Consider the following 24,190-nt stretch of genomic DNA (forward strand, 5'->3'; position numbering starts at 1 on the left):
AACTCTACTGCATCCGCTAGCTGCACCAAAAGCTGCAAAAGCCATAGGGCACTGGGTAAAAACAACCCCAATAGCCCCACGACAGCGAACTACCAGCAGGCTAATATTTCAGCATCATGGAGAGAACGGAATTCGTCCTGCGACTGAAATCCTACCTGGCAGGGTAAGCAAATGGATTACCAGCGGTTGGTTGTTTCGTACCTGGCCTGCATTTCCCTCTTTTGGAGGCCTGTTTTTTTTAAGCTTTTGAAGTTCGATCCCAAAAGTGTTTTTAATATGCGCTTTGTTTGGGCTTTTTAGCCTTCTCCCAACAGCGATGGCTGAAGTCTCTCACTCGATTACCCTGCCCTGCCAGGCACCTCCCCACCCTATGCTATGTTATTCAGGATGTATAATGCGCCCAGTGGTTTTACGGCGCCTGACCTTGTGCGAGAACGGCTAGTAACTAATGGAGAATGGAAGGGCAGGGTACATACCATATCAGCAGCCAACCCCTGATGGAAGTCTCCCACTTGATTACCTTGCCAGGCACCTTCACAACCTACAGTAACTAATGGAGAATGGAAGGGCAGGGTACATACCATATCAGCGGCCAACCCCTGATGGAAGTCCCCCTCTTGATTACCTTCACAACCTACAGTAACTAATGGAGAGTGGAAGGGCAGGGTACATACCATATCAACAGAGTCGAGTTCTGATGCAAGTCCCCCACTTGATTACCTTGCCAGGCACCTTCACAACCTACAGTAACTAATGGAGAGTGGAAGGGCAGGGTACATACCATATCAACAGAGTCGAGCCCTGATGGAAGTCTCCCACTTGATTACCCTGCCAGGCACCTCCCCACCCTATGCTATGTTATTCAGGATGTATAATGCGCCCAGTGGTTTTACGGCGCCTGACCTTGTGCGAGAACGGCTAGTAACTAATGGAGAATGGAAGGGCAGGGTACATACCATATCAGCAGCCAACCCCTGATGGAAGTCTCCCACTTGATTACCTTGCCAGGCACCTTCACAACCTACAGTAACTAATGGAGAGTGGAAGGGCAGGGTACATACCATATCAACAGAGTCGAGCTCTGATGCAAGTCCCCCACTTGATTACCTTACCAGGCACCTTCACAACCTACAGTAACTAATGGAGAGTGGAAGGGCAGGGTACATACCATATCAACTGAGTCGAGCCCTGATGGAAGTCTCCCACTTGATTACCTTCACAACCTACAGTAACTAATGGAGAGTGGAAGGGCAGGGTACATACCATATCAACTGAGTCGAGCCCTGATGGAAGTCTCCCACTTGATTACCTTGCCAGGCACCGTCACAACCTACAGTAACTAATGGAGAGTGGAAGGGCAGGGTACATACCATATCAACAGAGTCGAGTTCTGATGCAAGTCCCCCACTTGATTACCTTGCCAGGCACCTTCACAACCTACAGTAACTAATGGAGAGTGGAAGGGCAGGGTACATACCATAACAACAGAGTCGAGCCCTGATGGAAGTCTCCCACTTGATTACCTTCACAACCTACAGTAACTAATGGAGAGTGGAAGGGCAGGGTACATACCGTATCAACGGAGTCGAGCTCTTATGGAAGTCCAACCTCTTGATTACCTTGCCAGGAACCCTTGCAACCTACAGTAACTAATGGAGAGTGGAAGAGCAGGGTACATAACATATCAACAGAGTCGAGTTCTGATGTAAGTCCCCCACTTGATTACCTTGCCAGGCACCTTCACAACCTACAGTAACTAATGGAGAGTGGAAGGGCAGGGTACATACCATATCAACAGAGTCGAGCCCTGATGGAAGTCTCCCATTTGATTACCTTCACAACCTACAGTAACTAATGGAGAGTGGAAGGGCAGGGTACATACCATATCAACTGAGTCGAGCCCTGATGGAAGTCTCCCACTTGATTACCTTCACAACCTACAGTAACTAATGGAGAGTGGAAGGGCAGGGTACATACCATATCAACTGAGTCGAGCCCTGATGGAAGTCTCCCACTTGATTACCTTGCCAGGCACCTTCACAACCTACAGTAACTAATGGAGAGTGGAAGGGCAGGGTACATACCATATCAACAGAGTCGAGCCCTGATGGAACTCTCCCACTTGATTACCTTCACAACCTACAGTAACTAATGGAGAGTGGAAGGGCAGGGTACATACCATATCAACAGAGTCGAGCCCTGGTGGAAGTCTCCCACTTGATTACCTTGCCAGGCACCTTCACAACCTACAGTAACTAATGGAGAGTGGAAGGGCAGGGTACATACCATATCAACAGTCGAGCCCTGATGGAATTCCCCCACTCAATTACCTTGCCAGGCACATTAGCAACCTACAGTAACAAATGGAGAGTTGAAGGGCACGGTACATACCATATCAACAGTCAAGCCCTGATGCAAGTCCTCCTCTTGATTACCTTGCCAGGTTCCTTCCCAGCCTACAGTAACTAATGGAGAGTGGAAGGGCAGGGTACATACGATATCCACAGAGTCGAGCTCTGATGGAAGTCCTCCACTCGATTACCCTGCCAGGCACAGTTGCAACTTACAGAAACTAAGAGAGAGTGGAAGGGCAGGGTACATACCATATCAACAGTCAGTGGAAGTCCCCCACTCGATTACCTTGCCAGGCACCTGCACAACCTACAGTTTCTAATAGAGAGTGGAAGGGCAGGGTACATACCAGATCAACAGTCGAGGCCTGATGGAAGACCCCCACTCAATTACCTTGCCAGACACCTGCACAACCTACAGTTTCTAATAGAGAGTGGAAGGGCAGGGTGCATACCAGATCAACAGTCGAGGCCTGATGGGAGACCCCCACTCGATTACCTTGCCAGGCTCCTGCACAACCTACAATTTCTAATAGAGAGTGGAAGGGCAGGGTACATACCAGATCAACAGAGTCGAGCCCTGATGGAAGTCTCCCACTTGATTACCTTGCCAGACACCTTCACAACCTACAGTAACTAATTGAGATAGGAAGGGCACGGTACATACCATATCAACAGTCAAGCCCTGATGCAAGTCCTCCTCTTGATTACCTTGCCAAGAACCTTTGCAACCTACACTAATCAAAAATGGTACATACGATATCCACAGAGTCGAGCTCTGATGGAAGTCCCCCACTCGATTACCTTGCCAGACACCTGCACAACCTACACTTTCTAATAGAGAGTGGAAGGGCAGGGTACATACCAGATCAACAGTCGAGGCCTGATGGAAGACCCCCACTCGATTACCTTGCCAGACACCTGCACAACCAAACATTTTCTAATAGAGAGTGGAAGGGCAGGGTACATACCAGATCAACAGTCGAGGCCTGATGGAAGACCCCCACTTGATTACCTTGCCAGACACCTGCACAACCTACAGTTTCTAAGAGAGTGGAAGGGCAGGGTACATACCAGATCAACAGTCGCTAGACCCCCACTCGATTACCTTGCCAGACACCTGCACAACCTACAGTTTCTAATAGAGAGTGGAAGGGCAGGGTACATACCAGATCAACAGTCGCTAGACCCCCACTCGATTACCTTGCCAGACACCTGCACAACCTACAGTTTCTAATAGAGAGTGGAAGGGCAGGGTGCATACCAGATCAACAGTCGAGGCCTGATGGAAGACCCCCCACTCGATTACCTTGCCAGGCTCCTGCACAACCTACACTTTCTAATAGAGAGTGGAAGGGCAGGGTACATACCAGATCGACAGTCGAGGCCTGATGGAAGACCCCCCACTCGATTACCTTGACAGGCTCCTGCACAACCTACACTTTCTAATAGAGAGTGGAAGGGCAGGGTACATACCAGATCAACAGTCGAGGCCTGATGGAAGACCCCCACTCGATTACCTTGACAGGCTCCTGCACAACCTACAGTTTCTAATAGAGAGTGGAAGGGCAGGGTGCATACCAGATCAACAGTCGAGGCCTGATGGAAGTGCCCCACTCGATGACCATGCGAAGCACTTTCTCAACCTTTGGTAACTAATCAAGAGTGGAAGGGCATGGTACATAGCATATGAACACAGTCCATCTCTGGTGGAAGTCCTCCACTCGATTACCTTGCCAGGCACCTCATCCTACCCTGTTGGATAATGGCACATACGGTATCAACAGAGTCGCGCTTAGAAGTAAACAAGATAGATTTAGAACATGACACGACACAGCTAGTGCCTCTATGCCTCTTTGTGCAGCACTGACATGTGGGGAAACGAAAAGCATCTTGGAAGGGTTGAACCACAAGGGAAAGGAAAACAACTGCCTGACTTGAAAAACCCTGCAACCAATGCAGTAATAACCTAAACAAGGTTGAAAAAGAGAAACCAGTAGCAGAATTAAACTTAATTGCTTGATATCTTTATTAGTTTTGCATCACAATAACTCTCAAAACACACATCATCCTTATTCAGAATGTTATGGTAATTCCGTTGGAATTACTGCCAGACTCCATTGCCGATACCGCTACTTGTTCTGGTAGATTTACCATGGGGTTGCAAGTGACGCTAATGCAGTGGTAATCCCTATTCATGGGACTCCATGGCCGGTTTGGTGGAATTAGCGTGAGTGGTTATTATGCCAGTGGAAAGAAAGTCCACCAGTTTTTGGCAGTAAAGTGGATGATTGCACTTAGTTGGAGGTATGTGCCAACTCAGAAGTTGGTGGTGCACTTAAATTGGTGGTAATTCAGTTACCAGGCAAAAAAGGGCGGGTGACAGAATTATCTCCAAAATTATAGCATACCACCGACCTCCTAATGAGGCAGATAGTAAATAAACAATAATGTTTTGAATCCCCTAGAGAGCAAAAAGTAATGTTAAAGCCGATTTTGGTCGTTTTGGGAATCGGAATGGGAGAGCAGAATGGGATTATCATGTTTGCCTTCCATTTCCACTCCACCTGTCAAAACAGTGCTTTTCAGCCAGGAATCCGCTGTAAATGCCTCGCACAGTGCATACACTGCGAGAGACATTTACATTCCTTTGCAATACGAAGTGCAAAAAAGGCGTGTAAACCAATTTTTGCCATTTTTACATGAATTTGTGTACTTCGTAGTGCAAACAAGGAACATTACATGGTGGGGACTAAACTGCATGTGTGTACACATTGCGATCCACTCTGCAATATAGAGCTTTTAGAAAAAGAACCCCTCAATGTCTAGCCCCTACTTTCCAAAGAGGTCCCCACACAGCTGATAAAACAGAGACATAAACAAAGGAATTAATGAAACTAAAAAGAAATAAGTGAATTGCAGTCACTAGGCAGAATATGTTGTGGGTGAGTTAATCACTGTAATAAGCTCAATGAACAAGTCTGTCCTCCTCTGAAAAGTCTAAAAGTGAGAACCAAGTACATAATCCTGCACTGGTACCCATTATGTACCCAGTTCCCTAGTGGAGCAGGACACTGAACCTGATCTTACCTATTAGATGTTCAAGTTACGAGTTGCGGGGCAGAAACAGCTGGGATGCCTAGCCTCCTGCCCTGCGCTCGTCGTAATAAACGCTTAACGTCAATCACGTGACACTAGACGTGGCATGTAACGCAATGACGTGCCTGCCACCTAGGGGCATGTCACTAGCTGTGAAGAAACTCTGGAATGTAAAGTGCATTATCTATCATTAAATGAAAATGATGGCATCTGTTAAACTTACAAAAAAAATGTAAGTTAGAATTCACTACTTCATAGCCTCCATCGGAGAACTGCCGTTATTCACATTGCCTAAAGCAACATATGATCATGTATGTCGTTTGACATGCGAATATAGTCGCCATCTTGAGGCGGTCTCAACTTCGTTCTTGCTACACAAATGTAGAATTATTACTAAAATGATTGGATAAGTGGATAATGTGAATTTCATCAATAGTGCGTAAATAAAGTGAATACCTGCCCCCGAAAATTCTTTACTTAATCAGCCTACCCTTCAACAGACTGGTTTCATAACCCTTATGTGTAATCAGAATGCAATGATGCGAGCACTCACTATACACATGGAAAAAAAGTCCCTGATCTAATACAGGAGGGATCCTCAACTATTTTCCTTTCCCTTTTTCTACTCTTACTATTCTTGTACTACATCTAGCTACTCCTAATAATCTTCTGTTCCTTAAATATTTTCGCGCCTCCTAGATCTCTCCTCTATCCTTTGATGTCAGCTCTCCTTCCCCACACTACTGCTCCCTCCTCCTCACTTCTCCCTCCTCCACTCGACTTCTCCTTCTTCCAAACTACTACTGCCTCCTCCACACTAAACTGCAGAGCCACCCTCCTTTCACTAAGTACTCATTCACTTCACAACCACTCCAAACACTACTTTGTCTATATGCTTACCGCACAAGCATTAACACTCAAACTGCACTACCACTTGCACTCTGTAGCCAATACGTCACCTGCTCCACAATACGTCTGTACAATCCACCGCTCCTTCCTTCCTTCCTCCTGGTCTCTTGGTCATCCTCCACCTGTGGTCTCACGTGAAAAACTCACACTTCCTGCATCCTCCTCCCGGTTTATATGCTCTTCTCCTTTCCAGGACTGTATTTCTTTCCATGGCCATTCTGGTCCTTTCTTTCCCACCCATGGTGTGAGTGTAATGTGGAAAGGCATGAGTAGCGGGCTAAGCCTTGCCCACTTCTTCTGCGGGTGCTCCCTGCGTACTGGAAATGGCAACCCAGGTAGGCCAGTGTCCATGTTCCTGTTCCAAGAACCCAGCTCTCTGGTGGTCTCACAGTAAGTCTATCAGGGGAGGTTGGGTCCATCTCCCCTGTTGGTTCCCGATGGTCTAGGCGGCCTTTAGGTTATTGTGTGGGCTTGTCTTTTCTGTTCGGTAGCTCAGCGAAATCCTCTGTTCTGCCGCCTATGTGTGCAGCTTCTCGGTTTCTTCACTGTGTAACGCTGGCAACCGACCTTTGTGGTGGTCAAGCAGTGTTTCTGATCTCCCTTCTGGCTGCAACACTTCTGATTCTGATATGGGAGCTCTGAAAATAACAGGAAGACATGAACAAATATATGGCAAAGGAGGCTAAGCTGAGAGCAGTGGTCTGCACAAACACATGCTAGCCCCGGGGGCAGGGAGGGCGGGGGCAGGAATTGGCTCTCTCCCAACTGCCAGCGTCTACATTAGGGGTAGAACTGGCTCTGAATTTTTCCCTGGTAGGTCTCCCACACACGGCTGAGAGGGGTTCCCATCCCCTCATGAAAAGGTCAGTTAATAGCACAAAACTTACTGTGTCTGCATATCTGGCAGTGACTACACATCCCAGCATGCACTGTGTTAATAGGAAACAATTGTGTTAAGAACACCAGGGACCATGGGTTGCCGCGCCCTCCATCTCTGTTATTGGTGCAGTAGCAGCCAGTTGGTGGAAACTTGTAAAAAGGCCCGTGCTCGTGGTGCCTGTTGTCTGTATCCAGAAAGAATTGTTATAGTTTCCACTCATTCGGCACGTGTACGGTTTGTTATGCTGGGATTTACCCCATTGCCTTTTCAGCGCCTGAAAAATGCAGTTCCACAAGGTTTGTGATTTTCATTTCTTCCAATCTTTTATTCCCTTGAATTCATCAATTGATGATATAACAGGTGGTTCTGACACGTGTTTTGACCTAACAGGTCTTTTTCTAGGCTACCATTTATAGTTTTTGAATACATAAGGATTGGATACATATTTGGTGACAATGTGGTCCCCAGATCGGGCATTCCCCATTCGTGATTGTGTTGATATTATGTGACATTTTGTGTTTGAATACATTATATGTGGGTGATTGAATTCCCAGTGAGAGTGATATATATACAGTTTCATAATAATTTGCAGATTGGTTCATACATTTTGAAGCAAAAGACAATTTTCAAAAAAACAGTATTTAGTACATGTTTAGGGAGAGAAAAGAAAAGATTTCCGTAAGTTTTGGTTGGAAATGGTCCTAAGTGGTTTTGAGTATTTGGTAATGATTGAGTCAGTTGCAACGGGTCTCACCTGGTAGGCAATATAGAGGGATTGTCTTAGGTCCTGCTGGTTGCAGGCAGGTCCGTTAGTTACTGGGTAGTTGTATTGGCGAGGGCTCGTTCCGCCCAGTTGCATGGTTGTTAGAGGTCAATACCTAGGAGTAAGGAAATGTTGTAAACTATTGAAAATAGTTCGAGCCCAATGGCTGCGCTGATAGACATAGTGTAAAATCAGGGTTTTGTGGTTAAGTTCATATTTGGTATCAGGCGTTACCATTGTGCAGTCCCGAGAGTGGTGATGTGCCCAATTGGGGTTCAGTTGTCGAGGTGACTTGCACAATTAGGGCACTGGTGCCCTGCAACCCTTCCCTCACTGGCCTTGAGCGGCTGCCGTGGAAGGGCCCTTGTGCCTTTTGTGCAGAGCGTGTATATACTATAAATAGTGCTGACCTATTTGGTGATTGCTGGGATCTAGGTGCGTGCCCGGTTGGGCTATACCCGTGTGGGTTCTGAACATGGGTGCGCTTGTGCGTGCGTGCATTTGTTATTCCGCATAAGACGACTTTCACAGTGCCTGCGTCTTGTGTTGCGATTCGTGCGATCCTATTAACTGCGGGTTGGCCGCGGTGTGCAGACGACGTTGAGGTGAGAACTCACGTGTCGGCACCACCTGCTATATCATCATTTGATTAATTCAAGGGAATAAAAGATTGTAAGAAATGAAAATCACAAACATTGTGGAACTGCATTTTCCAGGCGCCGAAAAAGGCAACAGGGTAAATCCCAGCATAACAAACCGTACACGCGCCGAATGAGTGGAAACTATAGCAATTCTCTCTTAATAGAAAACAACTCACTGTGGTGCATATCTGACAGAGACTACACATCTAATCATGCAGAACACACTGTGGAAACATATTTGGCAGAGACTACACACCCCAGCAAGCACTGCCTCAATAGCAGAGAACTCACTCTTTCTGCATATCTGGCAGAAACTACACATCCAAGCACACCCTGCGTTAATATCACAAACATCACTTTAGTGTGTATCTGGCAGTGACTGCACATTCTGTGTACTGAAGATGGCCCACATATGCATACTGTACTCCACATTAACAAGAATCCACAACTTGCTCTTTCCATTTCTATCCCAATAGCCGATGTGCTGATTACTTCTGTGGTTAACTGCCCATGTGCTCCTGCAATAAGATTGACTTGAGCTGGCAAACTGTCGTCTTATCAGAAGAAGAAGCTGTTTACAGACCTGTAGTTTCCCCATGTCAGCACAACACTTACTTGTCCAAATGCTTCATAATTCTCTTCTCTGGGTGGGCATTGCCATTGGTCTTGTAGATGATTGTCTAGACAGCATTATATAAATCCTGAGTTAGTAACCATTAGTCGTTCTGAATAGTATAGCCAGCTCCATAAAGATCCTTCGGCTGCTCACTTGCTTCACTTGCTGGAGTGATGGGAATAGCCATTGTGGGAAGAGCAGAAAGAACAGTAACAGACCAAATAACACTATGATACCAATGCATTTAACAGTATGGTGGCCTTAAAAAGGGACTGCATGTGGGCAGGGGCAACCAGGTGTGTGAGAATGAATGAAGTGACTGGATCATTGTTTGACTCAGCAACGTACAAAATATTAATCATTTACGCCTGGTGCCACCATTGAACCGCATCTTAACATGTAATCTTGTCTCCCTGAGTTTGACACTGCGCCAGTGGATGTTTTTACACTCGCTCACACCACATTGAACACATTAAATAAGCCCTGGGAGTGCCCCTGGAGGTGTCTCTGCCTGTAATGTACCCTGGTGTGGACAGTGCTTTGTCACCCACCAAAAAGGACTGTCCTGGCCAAACATGTTCCAAGTGACAGTTCTATAAAAACTACCACTTCAAAGGCTCCCAACAACATAATCAGCAGCTACCATTTCCATTTTCACAGACGAGAGCAGTATATCATTTTTCCTACCTCAGCCCTTCATCCCTCGAAAATGCGACAATTGCATAACAGTTTGTGTCATCAAGATTTGTAATTGTGTCCGATTATTGGTGTCGACCTTGACCCAGAACAATACCCCTTGTACTGTAGCTTGGTGCTTGGTTGGTGATCATTCAAATGAAAATAAAAAGATATAAACTGTATGAAAAGACTTCAAGCCAAATCACTGAGTGATTTTCTTCCAAGATCCACCTAAGGTTGAAAGATTCGCCAAAATGTGAAAGTGGTCTGTGCCAAATGTCCCTTATGGAGACACTGCCGCGTTTGAAAAGAAAATGCGATGAGGAAAAAGATGTGGCACATGATTTGCACGTGCCTTAGTGGCCCAATTGGTAATATTTTCCACAGACAGGCCCCAGTAGCCACAACATTGCCCAGATCCACTCAAATGTACGAGAAGTACCTACCTGGGGTTTTTATGACATACATCGGCCATATCAGAGAGTTAGTCCAAGGAGATGCATGGTGGTCCAGCAGTGGCAGTCCTCTTCACTTTTTGGGACCCAAAAAGTGGATGGGTGCACTGTAATATCATGGCAGATTGCAAGGTGGTTGAAACCTGTAATGCAATTTCAGTTGCAGCATTACTCCAGAAAGTCCCGAGCAAGTTTGGGAAGGATTGGAGTGATGTAGTGTGCGTTTGGAGTGATTCTGCAAGTGTTGGGAAGGGGCCAATGAGGATGCCCCCTCCCCGACAGGCGCTTTAAAGTAATGCAAGGTGCATTCAAGGCACTGTGATGAGCAAGGGGTGAGGGAAGTCAATGAAAGGGACTCCTTCCTGCTTATCAGAACCCCATGCTAATACAATCAATTATATTGTATTCATATGGTGTGGCCCAAGGTGTGGGCGGCATCGCTATTTTTGCATAGATATTAATAATCTTAGATAGAAAAGAAGGCTTCCGCAGTAAAGGTGGCATTACATGCACTAGACCGAAATCCACGAGGTTACAGAAATCTCCTGTCATGCCCGAGCTCCCATGAGAACAGTTTGCACCCATACCCGCCACACTGTTTATTCATTGTTCTTGAAAGTGTTGCAAAGATGTGTCTTTCACCCAAAGGGAATGTGCCCTAGAAGGCCGCGATCAGAGACTGGCACCTGGTGTGCATGTTGTGTCACTTTGGCCAAAGTATGGCCCGGCCCATTCTCGAGTGACCACAAGTTATAGCCCATATAACTGACTGATCCCTAAGATCCCCAAATTCCATGACACCAGGTGCTCTTTGACCACCAACCCCAAGTTAACAAGTCTTGAAATGTTCAAAGAGGATGGACAAGGTGTGTTGTTGGAGCGACAATCATGTGATTTGTATTGCAAGGTGCTGGGAGGGATACAATATAGTTCAAAATTAGGGCGGAGACCTTGGGGACAGATGGCGCGGAGAGAGTGAGTGAAATGTGTGTGTGAACGTTAGAGTGCCCTCGAACCTCCTGTGTGCCTGTTTTAAGATCAGCCAAGGGCATGGTGGGAGTGATAAACAAGCTGTACAGTAGGAGTATAATTAATTTGATACCTGACCTTTGACGTGAGAAGTAGATCAGCACTGCAGCACCCACGTAATGGAAGATGGACGGACTGGGCTGGGACCAATAAACTGCCATCCCATATGGATAAAGGTAGCACCTGTATAGGGTCCATCCAATCAGCCTTGCGGTTTGTCATGGTATCTATTGCGTCATTTATGACGATGTTTTGCTTTATACATTTCTGCTTGTACCTTTCTTTGGCAGAACTTTCTTGGCAGCAGAGTTCTTTGCTGTTGCTCTCATCTGCGCATGAGATTAAACTTGTTATCTTTACAAAATCGACTTGGGCCTTTCTTCCCTAGCAGATTGTATTCTCTCTGGTGTGATCGTTCAGGGGCTTGCTTTCACAAGTTATATGAAAATGTTGTGTGATAGTCTATCTAAGGGCAATGCCGATTTCAAGGCCTTCCCCATGCAAGGCCCTTGCCACTTACTTGATGGAGTTAAAAAGCAGCTTTAAATACATCATATTTGATTAGGGATGCAGTTGACTCTGTGGTCCATTCTGGTGCACTATTTAGATATGAATGTGAAGTCAAACGCAAATACCTAACATTTTGCACTTTGTATGTCATGAAAGAAAAGGTTATTCCAAATGTCTCCTTCACCCGGTGGTTCTCTGTATTAGAGGAAGTGAACGCCATACTATTGATGTGGCGACCTTTTACCGATTTTCTCCTTCATCACAAGGCCTCAGGCAAGAAATGTGAGGATCTGAGGGTGCACATTGATTGGTGAAGACAAGTATCATCTGTTTTTTTAGATTCTTGCAAGAGAACATGACGGCTGTAGTTGATATAATGAAGAGTTTGGAATCTGAAAACACATACATTTACCAAGTGTACATTGTCATTGGTGTGGTGGTCAAACTCCTATTGAAAGATAGCTGGGTGACACTTTTAGCAACTTTGACTCTGTAACATGTGCACTACTGGAATGTCTACAGCTTGGCGAACAAAGGACTTTCGAGGAGAGGTTTCAGACATTCTACTGTGCAATGCATGAAAAATGGCAAGTAATGCTGTGTAGAAACATCGAATCAGCCACCATGTCATTCGAAGTGAGTGAAGCCTCTTTGTGGGATGCCGTGCAAGTGCTTGATCCCTTCCGCAAGAAAGAATTTAGCCCAGACTTTGAAAAGTATGTAATTTATTTTTTACCATTTTAATGACACTGACACTGTGGGCACCCAGTTTAATGCTTATTTGTCAAAGCCTGTACCTGAGAATCTGCATTACCAGGAACATGAGTATTCAGTGGGAAAGCACCAACAGTGGCCAGATTTATCAGTTTGTGTGTTGGATGTTTTGGCCTTGCCCGTGTCCAGTCCCAATGTGGAAACGTTTTTTTCACAAATCAGTCTTTATGGGAAGAAAGGGGCACACATTGGTAATGAGTCCGTGAAAAAGTATTGCATGAGGTATTATATTAATTCTGAACAATAAAATAATATTTCTATATTTACACTGGAAAAAACAGTTAGCCGTGATTTTTTTAAAGGGGCAAACGGAAAAACACTGATAAACACAGATTCTGATTTTTTTAATAATATTGGAAAAACACCCTATAAGTTAAATAAAGAGACCCCTAAAACAGGACAACCCTAACTGTAATGTATATTGAATGAGAGAAAGAGCTGTGATTGTACAATGTGTGTACTACAGAATGGTTGGCCAGCAAAACACATGCATCTCCTTTAACAGATCCAAAATGGTACTGTATCCTTGTTGCAGGACAGCTGTGCAAAGCACAATATACTGGCCGTCGCCCTTAATGGATACAGAACATGTAGCATATCTTGGTTGCTTCAGACACGACACCACGGAGAGAGTGGAGATGTGCATACATTTTCATCTCATGCCCATCAGTGTTAGGGAAAAAAATAAATCAGGCAGAGGCCACTCAACGATTCAAGGGGTCTTCTTTAGGGTCAATGTGGTTTTGAAATATTGGCTGAAATTGCACATTTCAACGACACCAACTGTAACATCACTTACACAATACGTGACAGGCAGTGCTGCTCCTTACCTTATAACTGCTCCCAATGACATATCTGTAACCAAAAAAGAAGGCTCCTGTAGCTTCTTTTACCTTTTTGTGTCAGAGGTATTTGCAAGACTATGCCAAGTGGCTGTGAGAGTGTGGGACAAGATTGTGAGAGTGCTTATTGGGATTGTGACAGAGAAAGGTTACTTATGAGTGTGTAAGCAGGCAAGTGGTGTGCTGCAAGAGCGCAGGATGTGGATTTAACATTGTGTGACAATGATTTCCTGATCGGATACAGTCCACCAATGGCTTACTTCCTCTGGTGAGGAGAGCATTACACTGCACAGTAGCCTAGTCCCTGGTCAGGAGCAAATATCTACGTGCTCAGCTTTGTTTGAAAGACGTGCTAGGAATTCGAATATGTAGCTGCAAAACAAGCATTAGCAAAGACAGCCATTTTTGCTTATGTCTGGGCAAAGCCAACAGTGTTGGCAATGGATATGCATTTCCCATAATGGCACTTATCTGACCATAAGAGTGCAACAGCTGACAAATGGTGTTAGTATCTGGGCATATTACAGCAGGGCCTGGTAAGCCATTAACATTCAAAAGACTGCTTAGAAATAACGTTGGCATGTCCTTAATTCTCTTGGAGATCTGGGTGTTGGAGATTTTGGATGGAGAGGGACAGGCAGTGGGTGGAAATGGCAATATGGCCTAGCCTGGCCATATACAATCCAAAGGCCCTCCCCCACAGGCTTCTTTACTAAGCTTAAGGAGTGTTGGTACTCTGTTAAGAGGATCTCGGGGTACATGTGGAGATATTATGTTCAAATTAAGGTCAGTAATACAGATTCTGTCTGATAAAATGTCAGATAAAATGCCCTATGGGCCATACACAGTGACAAGAACCAAATCAGTTAAGCTGGCCCAGTATTGGGAAATTGTGTTGCCACCTTGCGGCCTCAGATAATACACGGGACTTCATATTAGAGCCACTTCTGGAGACCATTTCAGAACCTCAGATGAGGAGATATTATTGCTGAGCTGACAACTGCCTTATCAGAATCTAGAAGCATTGGGGGAATTTTCTGAAGGACTTTGAAATGAAAGAACAGGCCAAAGTTTCTACTTGAATTTGTTGGTTGCAGAGTATAGGAGAGTTGTTTGGGAATTAGACAGATTCTGACCTAACCTTATGTCTTGCCTTCCAGTACAAGAAATACGTGCTGATAATGGTGGATCCGGATGCCCCGAACCGCGCAGAACCCACTAAGCGCTTTTGGAGACACTGGTTGGTTACAGACATCCAGGTGAGTACAATGGTTTTCATCACATTTTATCATTCACTGCAGTCAAGGTATTGATATCATGTTTAGTGAAAGAATCATTTTACTTGTCGCATCAGTAGCCACTCATAGAAGGGTTACCCAGATTCTGAATAATTGGCAGCACTGTTATTGATTAATGCATTTCAGTTGTTTGTGTAGCTTTTTCCGGCTGCTGTCTGCCACAACACTGCTTAACAAGAAATATTAAAATCCAGCAAGATGCCATGTTGCCTCCTAGAGCTGAGGGAGCCAGGGAACCCACAGGTAGGGCTGAGCCAGGGCAGAGGCAGGGGGTCAGACATAGCTCTACGAGCCAAAAACGAGCCGAGCCAAGCCAAGAAGGGGGCGGTGGTGCCAGGACCGGGTGGGGTTGGAACAGAGCCAGTGTTTTGGGGTGGCTTAAGAGAGGGGCAGAGGAAAGGGAATTGTGGCGCTGGTGGAGGGTAGGGAAAACCAAAATTCACTACTTCCTAGCTCAGTCTCTAGGTTGCTGGACTTTACGGATTGTTATGCCAGTCGGATGTTATCAAGGTGACTGTTGAGACAAGAAATTAACTAATCATCAGTCCAGCTGGGCACACGTGGCATAGTGTGCCACCAGAGTGGCACTGGTGCCGCTATGACATTTCTCAGTAGAGGCTTCCGACATAATTGGTTTGTGTTCAGTATTTTGATTAGCTATAATTGTATGAATTGGAATTTTGAAGGTACTAGCATCTCGTGGTATGAAGGGAAATCGGTGTGTGCACGCATGCACATGAAAAAACCTGTATCATACACTGTTACTTCTGTGGTCAGTGTGGTTGCTGATATAGGTGTAGTAGTTGTGGCAATTTATGTAGTGATTGCTAGTGCTGAGATAATGTTAAATAGTTGAAATATACATAACAGTTGAAATGATTGCTCTTTATGCATGAACACTCACACGACATAAGGGGTTGAAACTGGCTTCAGCCCATTGCAGTTCAATGTGGGCTACGAAATGGGAAATAGATAAATGAGGATTGTGAGTTGTGATCAAGAGACATTGGCCCTCATTACGACCCTGGCGGAAAGCGACTGACCGGAGCGCCACAGCGTAAATAGCGTTTCCGCCATTGCACGAAGGAGCAAAGTGCGGCCCATTCCGACCCATCGGGCACGAGCACCACGGCATGGCGGAAGTGCAAAGTCCGCGATGGCGGAAAAGACCCCAAAACGGCCCACACCGCCGCCGTACGGCGCCCCAGGTGCAATACCGCCACCCCTCTTAGCGGTCACCGCAGTGTGCGCCTACCGGAAAGTACGGTGGCCGGAAATATACGGAAACGGAAGTTAAAACATGGGCCCGGAACGGGAAACAACCCGGCGTACAACTATAAATACACTAAAACCACACAACCACTAAAATCACTACCCTGAAACACACCCCAACCCGTCAACCACCCTAGCGAAACCAAGAATAATGGGAAAAGCAGCGAAGAAAGCGTGCGACCGCAAGCGGCAGGTCCACTTCTCCCGTGAGGAACTCACCGTGCTAACAGAGACCCTCCAGGAGAATGCTGCCGTCGTCTTCTGCACGCAAATGACCAGGACGCCACTTGCAAACAAGAAGGCCATATGGGCTCTGGTGGCACAGCGGGTAAGTGCGGTGGGGACCGCACCCCGCACCCCACAGCAATGCCGCAAGCGATGGGACGACCTGCGGATACGCGTCCGCAGCATACTCTCTGCCAACCGCAACATTGCCACAGCCACCGGGGGAGGTCCTGAATCACCCATCAAGTTGACCCCCTGGGAAGAAATCTGTGCCTCCACCATCGGAATGGAGAGCATAGAGGGAGTCGGAGGGATGGAGAAAGGAGTGCAGACATCCGAAGATTCAGGTAGGTGGGCCAGATAAAACAATGCCAAATCCACACAGTCCATCCATGTGAAGTACCATGCGTCCACATAGTGCAACAGAAACACATGTCCAGGAGAACGTCCACACACATCGGCCTGATAGCGCACGTTAAAACCCACAATAAATACATAAATAATTAAAAACCCCTAATACACGCACTACACGTGCAGCAGGCACACCCTAACTGCAGGCTGCCAAACAACTGCACCCTCACTCCACACACAAATCAAAGCACCTCCAAGGGCCCGGCCCAAATCACCCTCAGGTACCACCCCAATGCATGTGACACAATGCAATTCCAATTCCCACAGACCCACCAATAACCCTCGCCCTCCTCTACTCCACCACAGGGTCCGATCCAAACGACGAGCTACAGGACACCCCTACCAGCACACCTGCAAAGAGGGCCAAGACCAACGGCCAGAGACCCTCCACCTCAGCTGCACGCATCAAGACACGGCAGCAGCACAAATCAGGTGGCAGCACAGAGGAGGGAACATCAACAGGCACCCCAGCAGCCAGCATGCCCACAACACCACCACCACAGGTCCCCCCAATGGATGCCACAGAAGGCACTGCCTCCGGTGGCAGCAGCACCATAGGTGACACCCCATTGATGGCAGCATGCTCCGACACAGAAAACGGGGATGCCGAAGTCAGATCCATCCATGACCTGTCCCAATCCCCCTGTCTGTCCCATCCCGTACAACATGAGGATACCACGCAGGGGCACCCACAAGACGACGACTGGCCATCCCCCACAAGCCCTGTGGCAATGCAACATGAGGACAACAGCCCCTCTGTGACACCCCCGCAAATGGCCTTGGCCCAGCAGAGGCAACAGTCCCTCGACCAGTTGATCGAACAACAGCAGCAACTGGCCACGCTCCTCAAGGACCATGCTGATGAATGTGGGGGCACTAAGGCAGACATAGAAACATCAACTGAGACACTCAGGGCACAAATCGAGAGTAGCACCGAGAGCCTGAGAGTCCAAATGGAGAGTAGCACCGAGAGCCTGAGAGTCCAAATGGAGAGTAGCACCGAGAGCCTGAGAGTCCAAATGGAGAGAAGCACCGAGAGCCTCAGGGGGGAACTGCATGCGACGGCCAAGGACGTATGTGCCGAACTTGCCGCAGTGCGCCGTGTGCTCACTGAGCTCTCGCAAACCCTTAGGGACATGCATGGACGTGAGCAGGCAGACACATCATCCGTTGCAAGCTCCGTCCAGGGCAGCCCCCAACGTAGATCTGGAAGGAACCTGCGCTCCACAGGCAGGGGTGCCCCTGATACCCGCAGAGGGGGCTTGCAATAGCGACAGCCCACTGACAATGAGCATCTTTGGACACTGGTGTTCGGGGGGGATGTAGGGGGGTGGAGGGGGTGTGTTGGGCTCACTTGGGTGGCGGGTCGATAGGGTGTTCAACATGACATCACATATGCCATAAAAAGTGCACGATCAACCAATGAGATGTGTGGACATTGATCTTTGTGTACTAGGCCATCATAGGCGTACAGTCCATATTGTGCATGTCCCAGACACACGCAGTGCCACGAGTCCCGTGTCCATGTATCAGCCACCAGGCGTGAGTGCTAGAAGCATACATCAATGAGATGCTGACGAATGTCACGGGCCTCCGGTGCCTCGCAGACTCCATGAGGTGCTGCCACATCCCCACCCTCATCATGACCATCATCAGGTGCTTGCAGTTCTGCGTCAGGGGGCATGGGCACATTTCTACGTACGCACATGTTGTGGAGCATGACACATGCCATGACCATCTTTGCAACCTTCTCATGGCGGTACAGGAGTGCCCCGCCAGACCTGCTGAGGCAGCGGAAACGGCCCTTCAGTAGGCCGAATGCCTGTTCTATGACTACACGGGTACGTGAGTGGGCATGGTTGTAGTCCTCCTCATGCTGGTCCCGTGGGTTCCGGACTGGTGTGAGGAGCCATCTCTTCAGTGGATATCCAGCATCACCTGTATGTGGACGAGAAACGTATGATGTGGAATGCCATTGATACGTACGCACACCCCCCCCCCTTCCTGCCAGGTCATTGCCAATTCACATACCCCACATCATCATGCATGTAATGAGACTCACCGAGTAGCCAGGATCTGTTCCCTGCGTGTCGCTCCATGTAGCGTGGTATTGTAGAGTTCCTCAAGACCATAGAATCATGGGTTGATCCAGGGAATCGGGCACAACAATGTGTAATGATCCTGTTGGAGTCACACACCATTTGTACATTCAGGGAATGAAATTGTTTTCGGTTGCGGTACTGGGCCTCCATGGCATGTGGGACGACCAATTCCACATGGGTGCAGTCGATGGCACCAATGCAACCCGGTATGCCGGCAAGTGCATGGAATCCCACTTTCGTGTTTGTAATTTCCTGCTCCGAGCGTGGTAGGGAGATGTAGTCGTCTGCGTGCTGCAGGAGGGCATCGAGCACTTGCAATAGTGTCCGTGAGAACAGTGGCTGAGAAATGCCATGCAACTGTCCGACTGTGTGCTGGTAGGTGCCTGTGGCCAGGAAGTGTAGTACAGACACCACCTTCAGTAGGGGTGGGATGGCGGTTGGGCTATCTATCATGCTGACAAGGTCAGCCTGTGTCATGTCCACAATGGCGGCTATGGTGTCCCGGTCCAAACGGTAGAGGGTGTGGATCTGCTCATCAGTGAGGTTGAACGGATGTGCTCGGAGGCGTGGGATTGCGGGCTGCCTGCGTGGTGGTAGTGGCTGTGCTGGTGGGCCTTGCTGGCCCTGCCTTGCCCTCCTCCTCCTCCTGCGTCTCCTCCGTGCGGCCGGTTGTAGTTGGTGTTCGTCTTCCTCTTGGAGTTGGAGCACTTGCAGTGCTATCAGGTCCCCCAGGGCCAACATCGCGAGTCCTGCCGGTAGCATTTCGGTGTGGTTGTGGGAGGAGACTGGCTGTGCAATTCATGTGTTTTCAGGCTGTATGGCCTCCACCTGTGGTGATTCATTCCACCTGTGCAAACTGCTCTCCCCTTTGGCCGAGCACGTCACGCGCACAACGCTGCAATTCGGGGAATGGTATCTTGCTATTGCTATCATGTATTTGTACCCGATGGGCGTGTTGGATTGGTTGTTATGTTCATTCGGCTATGGTCCCATTGTTTCCCATTCTATCTGTGCAGTCGCGAACAGACTTGTGAAGGGTCAGTGGAACGTAGTACTCGAGTAACGGTGGGCCCTCATGCATCACTGTACCGAGTTGCAACGACGGGCGGGGCGTCCCATTCGTGGGTGAAGGCAGTTGCCATTTTCACACACAGCCGCACTCGATGGAATAATTAGTGATTTCAAACGGCCACAGATGCCTTTTCAACGTGATGTTGCAAATGAGGAATTCGGAGGGCGGCGCTTTCGGTTATCAGCTGGCGGCGAGGAGATGCCCACAGGTCTGACTGCAAATATAACGTTCTATTGTTCAATGTCCTTGAGACAGGGCCCATGGCGAGGGAGCAATGACTGATATGAATAGTTTGGGATGCGCATTAGCTACGTGGCCGATGAGGCCGGCCGTTCCCAAATACATGTTACTTCACAACACTTGAATTACGGGCTGGGGCACTGTGGATTTTGCAGGCTGCATAACGCACAGAATCAATGGATGTTTCTAATGTCATGTGAGTAAATATTCAGGCGTTTTGATACCGGGATGAGGGAATGATGAATGGATGCATGGGCAGGTGATTTGATACAGAGTTTGCCATGTACAGGGCTTCTTGGGATCTATCCGCCTCCCCTACGCTATGTGATGCAGGCCTGCCATAGTGGGACCATCGTCTATCTGGCCTTGTTGAGCCCTCCCTGTCTCGAGGCGCCCTCAGACACTTGTGTCCATGCACGTTGACATTCCCATCTGATGGATTCTGTTTTGACAGACGCATGCACAGGTACACTCGTTTGTGATGGTGTTTGCACCTCGATATAGATGGTTATGAGTCGCAAGTGGTTTTGGGGTGGTGTTGATCCTTTTGAGTGGGCTAGCATGCATATGGCTGTGGATTTCGTGTGATCATTGAAGTGAGTTGTTCGAATGTAGTTCTGATGGCCATTCTGTTCTTTTTCTTTTCTTTTGGTTGACAGGTATCTCCTCCCCTTTTGCCACTGCCATCTGTATGCCACTCCTGCAGATGGATTTTACTCCCGACACCTGCTGCTTCGTGTTAATCGGTGGAGCAGCATTACGATCTTATGGGACGATCGCCAATGCCCCACATGCCCTTACGCAGTACTGGTGTCTCGGAGCAACATTTCGGCCTTTCAGCTGGACTAGTGCCTCCCCATTGGGACAGCCCTGCGGTTCTGTGCGCTTCCATGTTGCCTTTTCGTACGTGAATGTGGCTCTGTGTACCATGGGGGTACAGGGCGACACACAAGTAGTGGCTGGTCATTTCTTGCGGATGCAGCCCACAATGGTGATTGGTGTTTTGGAGTTCATGGCCTGATGGCTGTATGGGCTTGGTGTCTTTGATGTGCATAAATTGCTATTCTGATTTGGCCCGTGTAGCGTTTTTCTTTGCAAGTGATGTGGCATATGCCTATTTGGGGGGCGATGTATTGTGAGGAGATCTGCATTGGGTTCCAGCTTCGGGGTTTAGTTGCGTGGTACTGTACTGGGCGCGTTTGCCTACTAGGCCCGTGAGGTCAGGGATGGGGGCTGCCTATATGACAGTTTGAATGTTGTCATGCTCAGGGGCGGGGGATTGGGTTTTGTGTAACAGATGCCGGTCAGCCAGGTGGACTGGTGGAATGATGTGATTTTCGGAATGTTGCTGGGCACAGGTGCCTGTGTTTGCGTGCGTTTCTTGGTGGGGGACTGTGGTCATGTCCATTGGGATGGCTTCTGTATTCGTGCCATCTGTGACCTGCAGCTCCCATTGGCCCCTCTTGTGTTGCTTTTGTTCGTTGGCATGCATGGGTGCTTTGTACATTTCAATGGTTGCATTGTGACTTCATTGCACCTACCGGGAGTTGTACTTTGTGGGCAGGGAGCGGTGTACAGGCACTCAGTGGGGCCGTTTACGGTTGATTCGCGATGCCGTACTTCTCGCCATGGCGGAATGGTACATTCCGCCATGCCTGATGGCGTTAGGTACATGTCCGCTAGGGTCGGAATTGGCGTACCGTTGCACCATGGTGGTGTTTGCGGTTTGGCATGGCGCGCGCGCGCGTGCTTGGTGCAGTTAGCGTTGGCGTTCACTACGGTGTCGCTAATGGCTTCGTACTTTGCGGTGACGGGTCATAGTCGCACCGAGCGCTATTCGATGGCGGTATTGCATTTCCGCCATCGTTTTTCGATTTCCGCCAGGGTCGTAATGAGGGCCATTGTGTCTGGGCCCCGTCGGGGTAATAACCAAGATGAAAACTTACCAGAGAAAGAAGTGTAGCCTCAGCTTGTGGGGCACTCTTGCTGGCATAACTTGCACATTGATTATTAGATTCTGAAGATCTAGGTGGGGTGCATGAACAGTGCCTACCACACCGCAGCGGCCACAGTAAGCTTTGTTTTCAAAAACTCTACATGCAATATTTCTGAGAAGCTGTTTCCATTACTACTGTACCACTGTACCAGCCATTACCACCGTACCAGCGGTAGTGTAATAAATAGGAAGATTCTAAGCATTTACACATCAGTAATTGCTGGGACAAATCTACCAAATTTAAAATAAAGATCTGAGCGTTATTAAACATTGGGCCTTATCAATAGAGGTGTGATTGCACAATACCAAGAGACATCGGGAGCCTTTCTTAAATAATCAACTAGCTGAGTTTGAAAATAAGGATATTCATACCATTTTCAGATCGGGTCTTGGGAAGACTGTACAAGAAGCCGTGGACCTAACTGAAACTTCCTCACATCATTTTGTCACGGCCGGAATATGTATCGGTCTCTATGTCAGTCTGCAAAATGTAACCTGAATGTACAGGATACAATCCTGTATTTATTGTTTGGTGCCCTAGATCTGTTCGGACTGGCCACAAACAGGGAATTCACTAAATGTAGGACTTCCATGCAGACAGCCAAATCCTTTTTTGGTGCTTATAAAGCAGTCCTCCAAAGAATTCCGTCAGTCTTGCAATAGATATTTGGCTGGATTTGTTTGTAGTCTGTGTTTGAGGCTTCCCGAACCAAACACCCAGCTGCCAGAGGTGGAGAAAACAAAGAATCCCTAACAGTGGTTTCAATAACCGGTATAGGACGATTTTACTGACAAAAAATGGTCGCAATGACCAAAAGTTCTAAAAATTCTACCACCAAAGGTTCGAACACCAAAAGTTCGAACCTTTGGAGGTAGCATTGTAAAAAAAAAACAGGGGCTGCGGGGGTGTCCCCTGCATCGCCCCGCTCACTATACTTCATGGTATATTGAGCAGGGGCTGCGGGGGACACCCTTGCAGCCTTCCGTTTAAAAAAAAAAAGAAAAGAAAAGGACCCTGTGGCGCCGGTTCCCGATCACGGAATTGAAAGGGAACTGGTGCTGCAGGAACCCAGCGTGAAGATGAAGGTAAGTGGGGTTTGTTTATGTTGGGGGTCTGGGTGGGGTTGTGATGAGGGTTTGGGTGGGGGGTGTTATGGGTGTGTTGTGTGTGTGGGTGTGAGTATGTATGTGTGTTCGCATGAGAAAGGTGCAAACCTTTGGTAGTTCGCACCTTTCTCATGCGAAAGTTTCAGCCGCGGTAGTTTCAGCCGCAGTCAAATCACTTAGATTCTCAATAACCACCCTCTGGCTCAGCCCTAAACGAACAATAATGACTTGCAATTCTTAAACCACTCTACATTGGTTGGAGGACACGTACCTTACCAGAGACACAAAGACCCCTGCATTTTGTTTGATGTAGGCAAGAGGAAGGGGTATCAATCTTACCTCTCTTTCCCCTTCCCGCTCCTCCACTTGCTCATTCGTGTAGCAACCTTCTATGATTGGAGCTGCCGAAGTTACTCCTCAATCAAGCGACAGAGAAATTGCCCCCATCGTAGTGGGGTTTGGGTTTCTTCTCAATGTTTTTTTCTCTACAAAAAAGGACCATGCTAGCCTTCACAAAATTATAGACCTGTACCATCTGAATCACTTCCTTCTTCAAGAGAAATTCAAGATGATCTCTCAAACTCTGAACCAGGTCTCTCTTTGTCAACAGGACTTAATTTGAACTGTGTTTCCAAAGGATGCCTATCGCCATATCTCAATGTGGCCTCCGCATCAGGGATTTCTTCGATTTCCTTTTCCCTTGGGGTTAATTGGAAATCAGAGTCTTACCTTTTGATCTCAATTCAGCCTGACACATCTTTATGAAGGTCATGGCAGCAATGGCCTTTCATCTAAGGCTTCAGGGAATTCATGTCAGCCCTCGGCAGGCTATGGTGGGTTTCCAGATATTCATTTATCATCTGTTCTAATTCAGCCTCTCCTTCAACTTGGAAGGAATCCTCTTTGATGCCTACTGAAAG

The 24,190-nt window shown here is 47.6% G+C and overlaps 1 protein-coding gene and 1 long non-coding RNA gene across 2 annotated transcripts in view; one reads left to right on the forward strand and one right to left on the reverse strand.

The window, feature by feature from the left end:
* The window catches only part of LOC138493149 (uncharacterized), a 118,161-nt gene extending 112,649 nt beyond the window's left edge, over positions 1–5,512 (reverse strand). Inside the window, exon 1 of the long non-coding RNA XR_011276280.1 lies at positions 5,442–5,512. This is a non-coding gene — a long non-coding RNA (uncharacterized lncRNA). The remainder of the gene's footprint in view (positions 1–5,441) is intronic.
* PEBP4 (phosphatidylethanolamine binding protein 4) overlaps positions 1–24,190 on the forward strand; it is a 1,711,365-nt gene that overhangs the window by 874,524 nt on the left and 812,651 nt on the right. The window contains exon 5 of the mRNA XM_069620182.1: positions 14,708–14,806. Coding sequence (XP_069476283.1) covers positions 14,708–14,806 — 99 coding nt within the window. The remainder of the gene's footprint in view (positions 1–14,707; positions 14,807–24,190) is intronic.

This window comes from Ambystoma mexicanum, chromosome 10, assembly GCF_040938575.1.
Source record: "Ambystoma mexicanum isolate Mex_15411 chromosome 10, UKY_AmexF1_1, whole genome shotgun sequence".
In the NCBI taxonomy this organism is placed as follows: Eukaryota; Metazoa; Chordata; class Amphibia; order Caudata; family Ambystomatidae; genus Ambystoma; species Ambystoma mexicanum.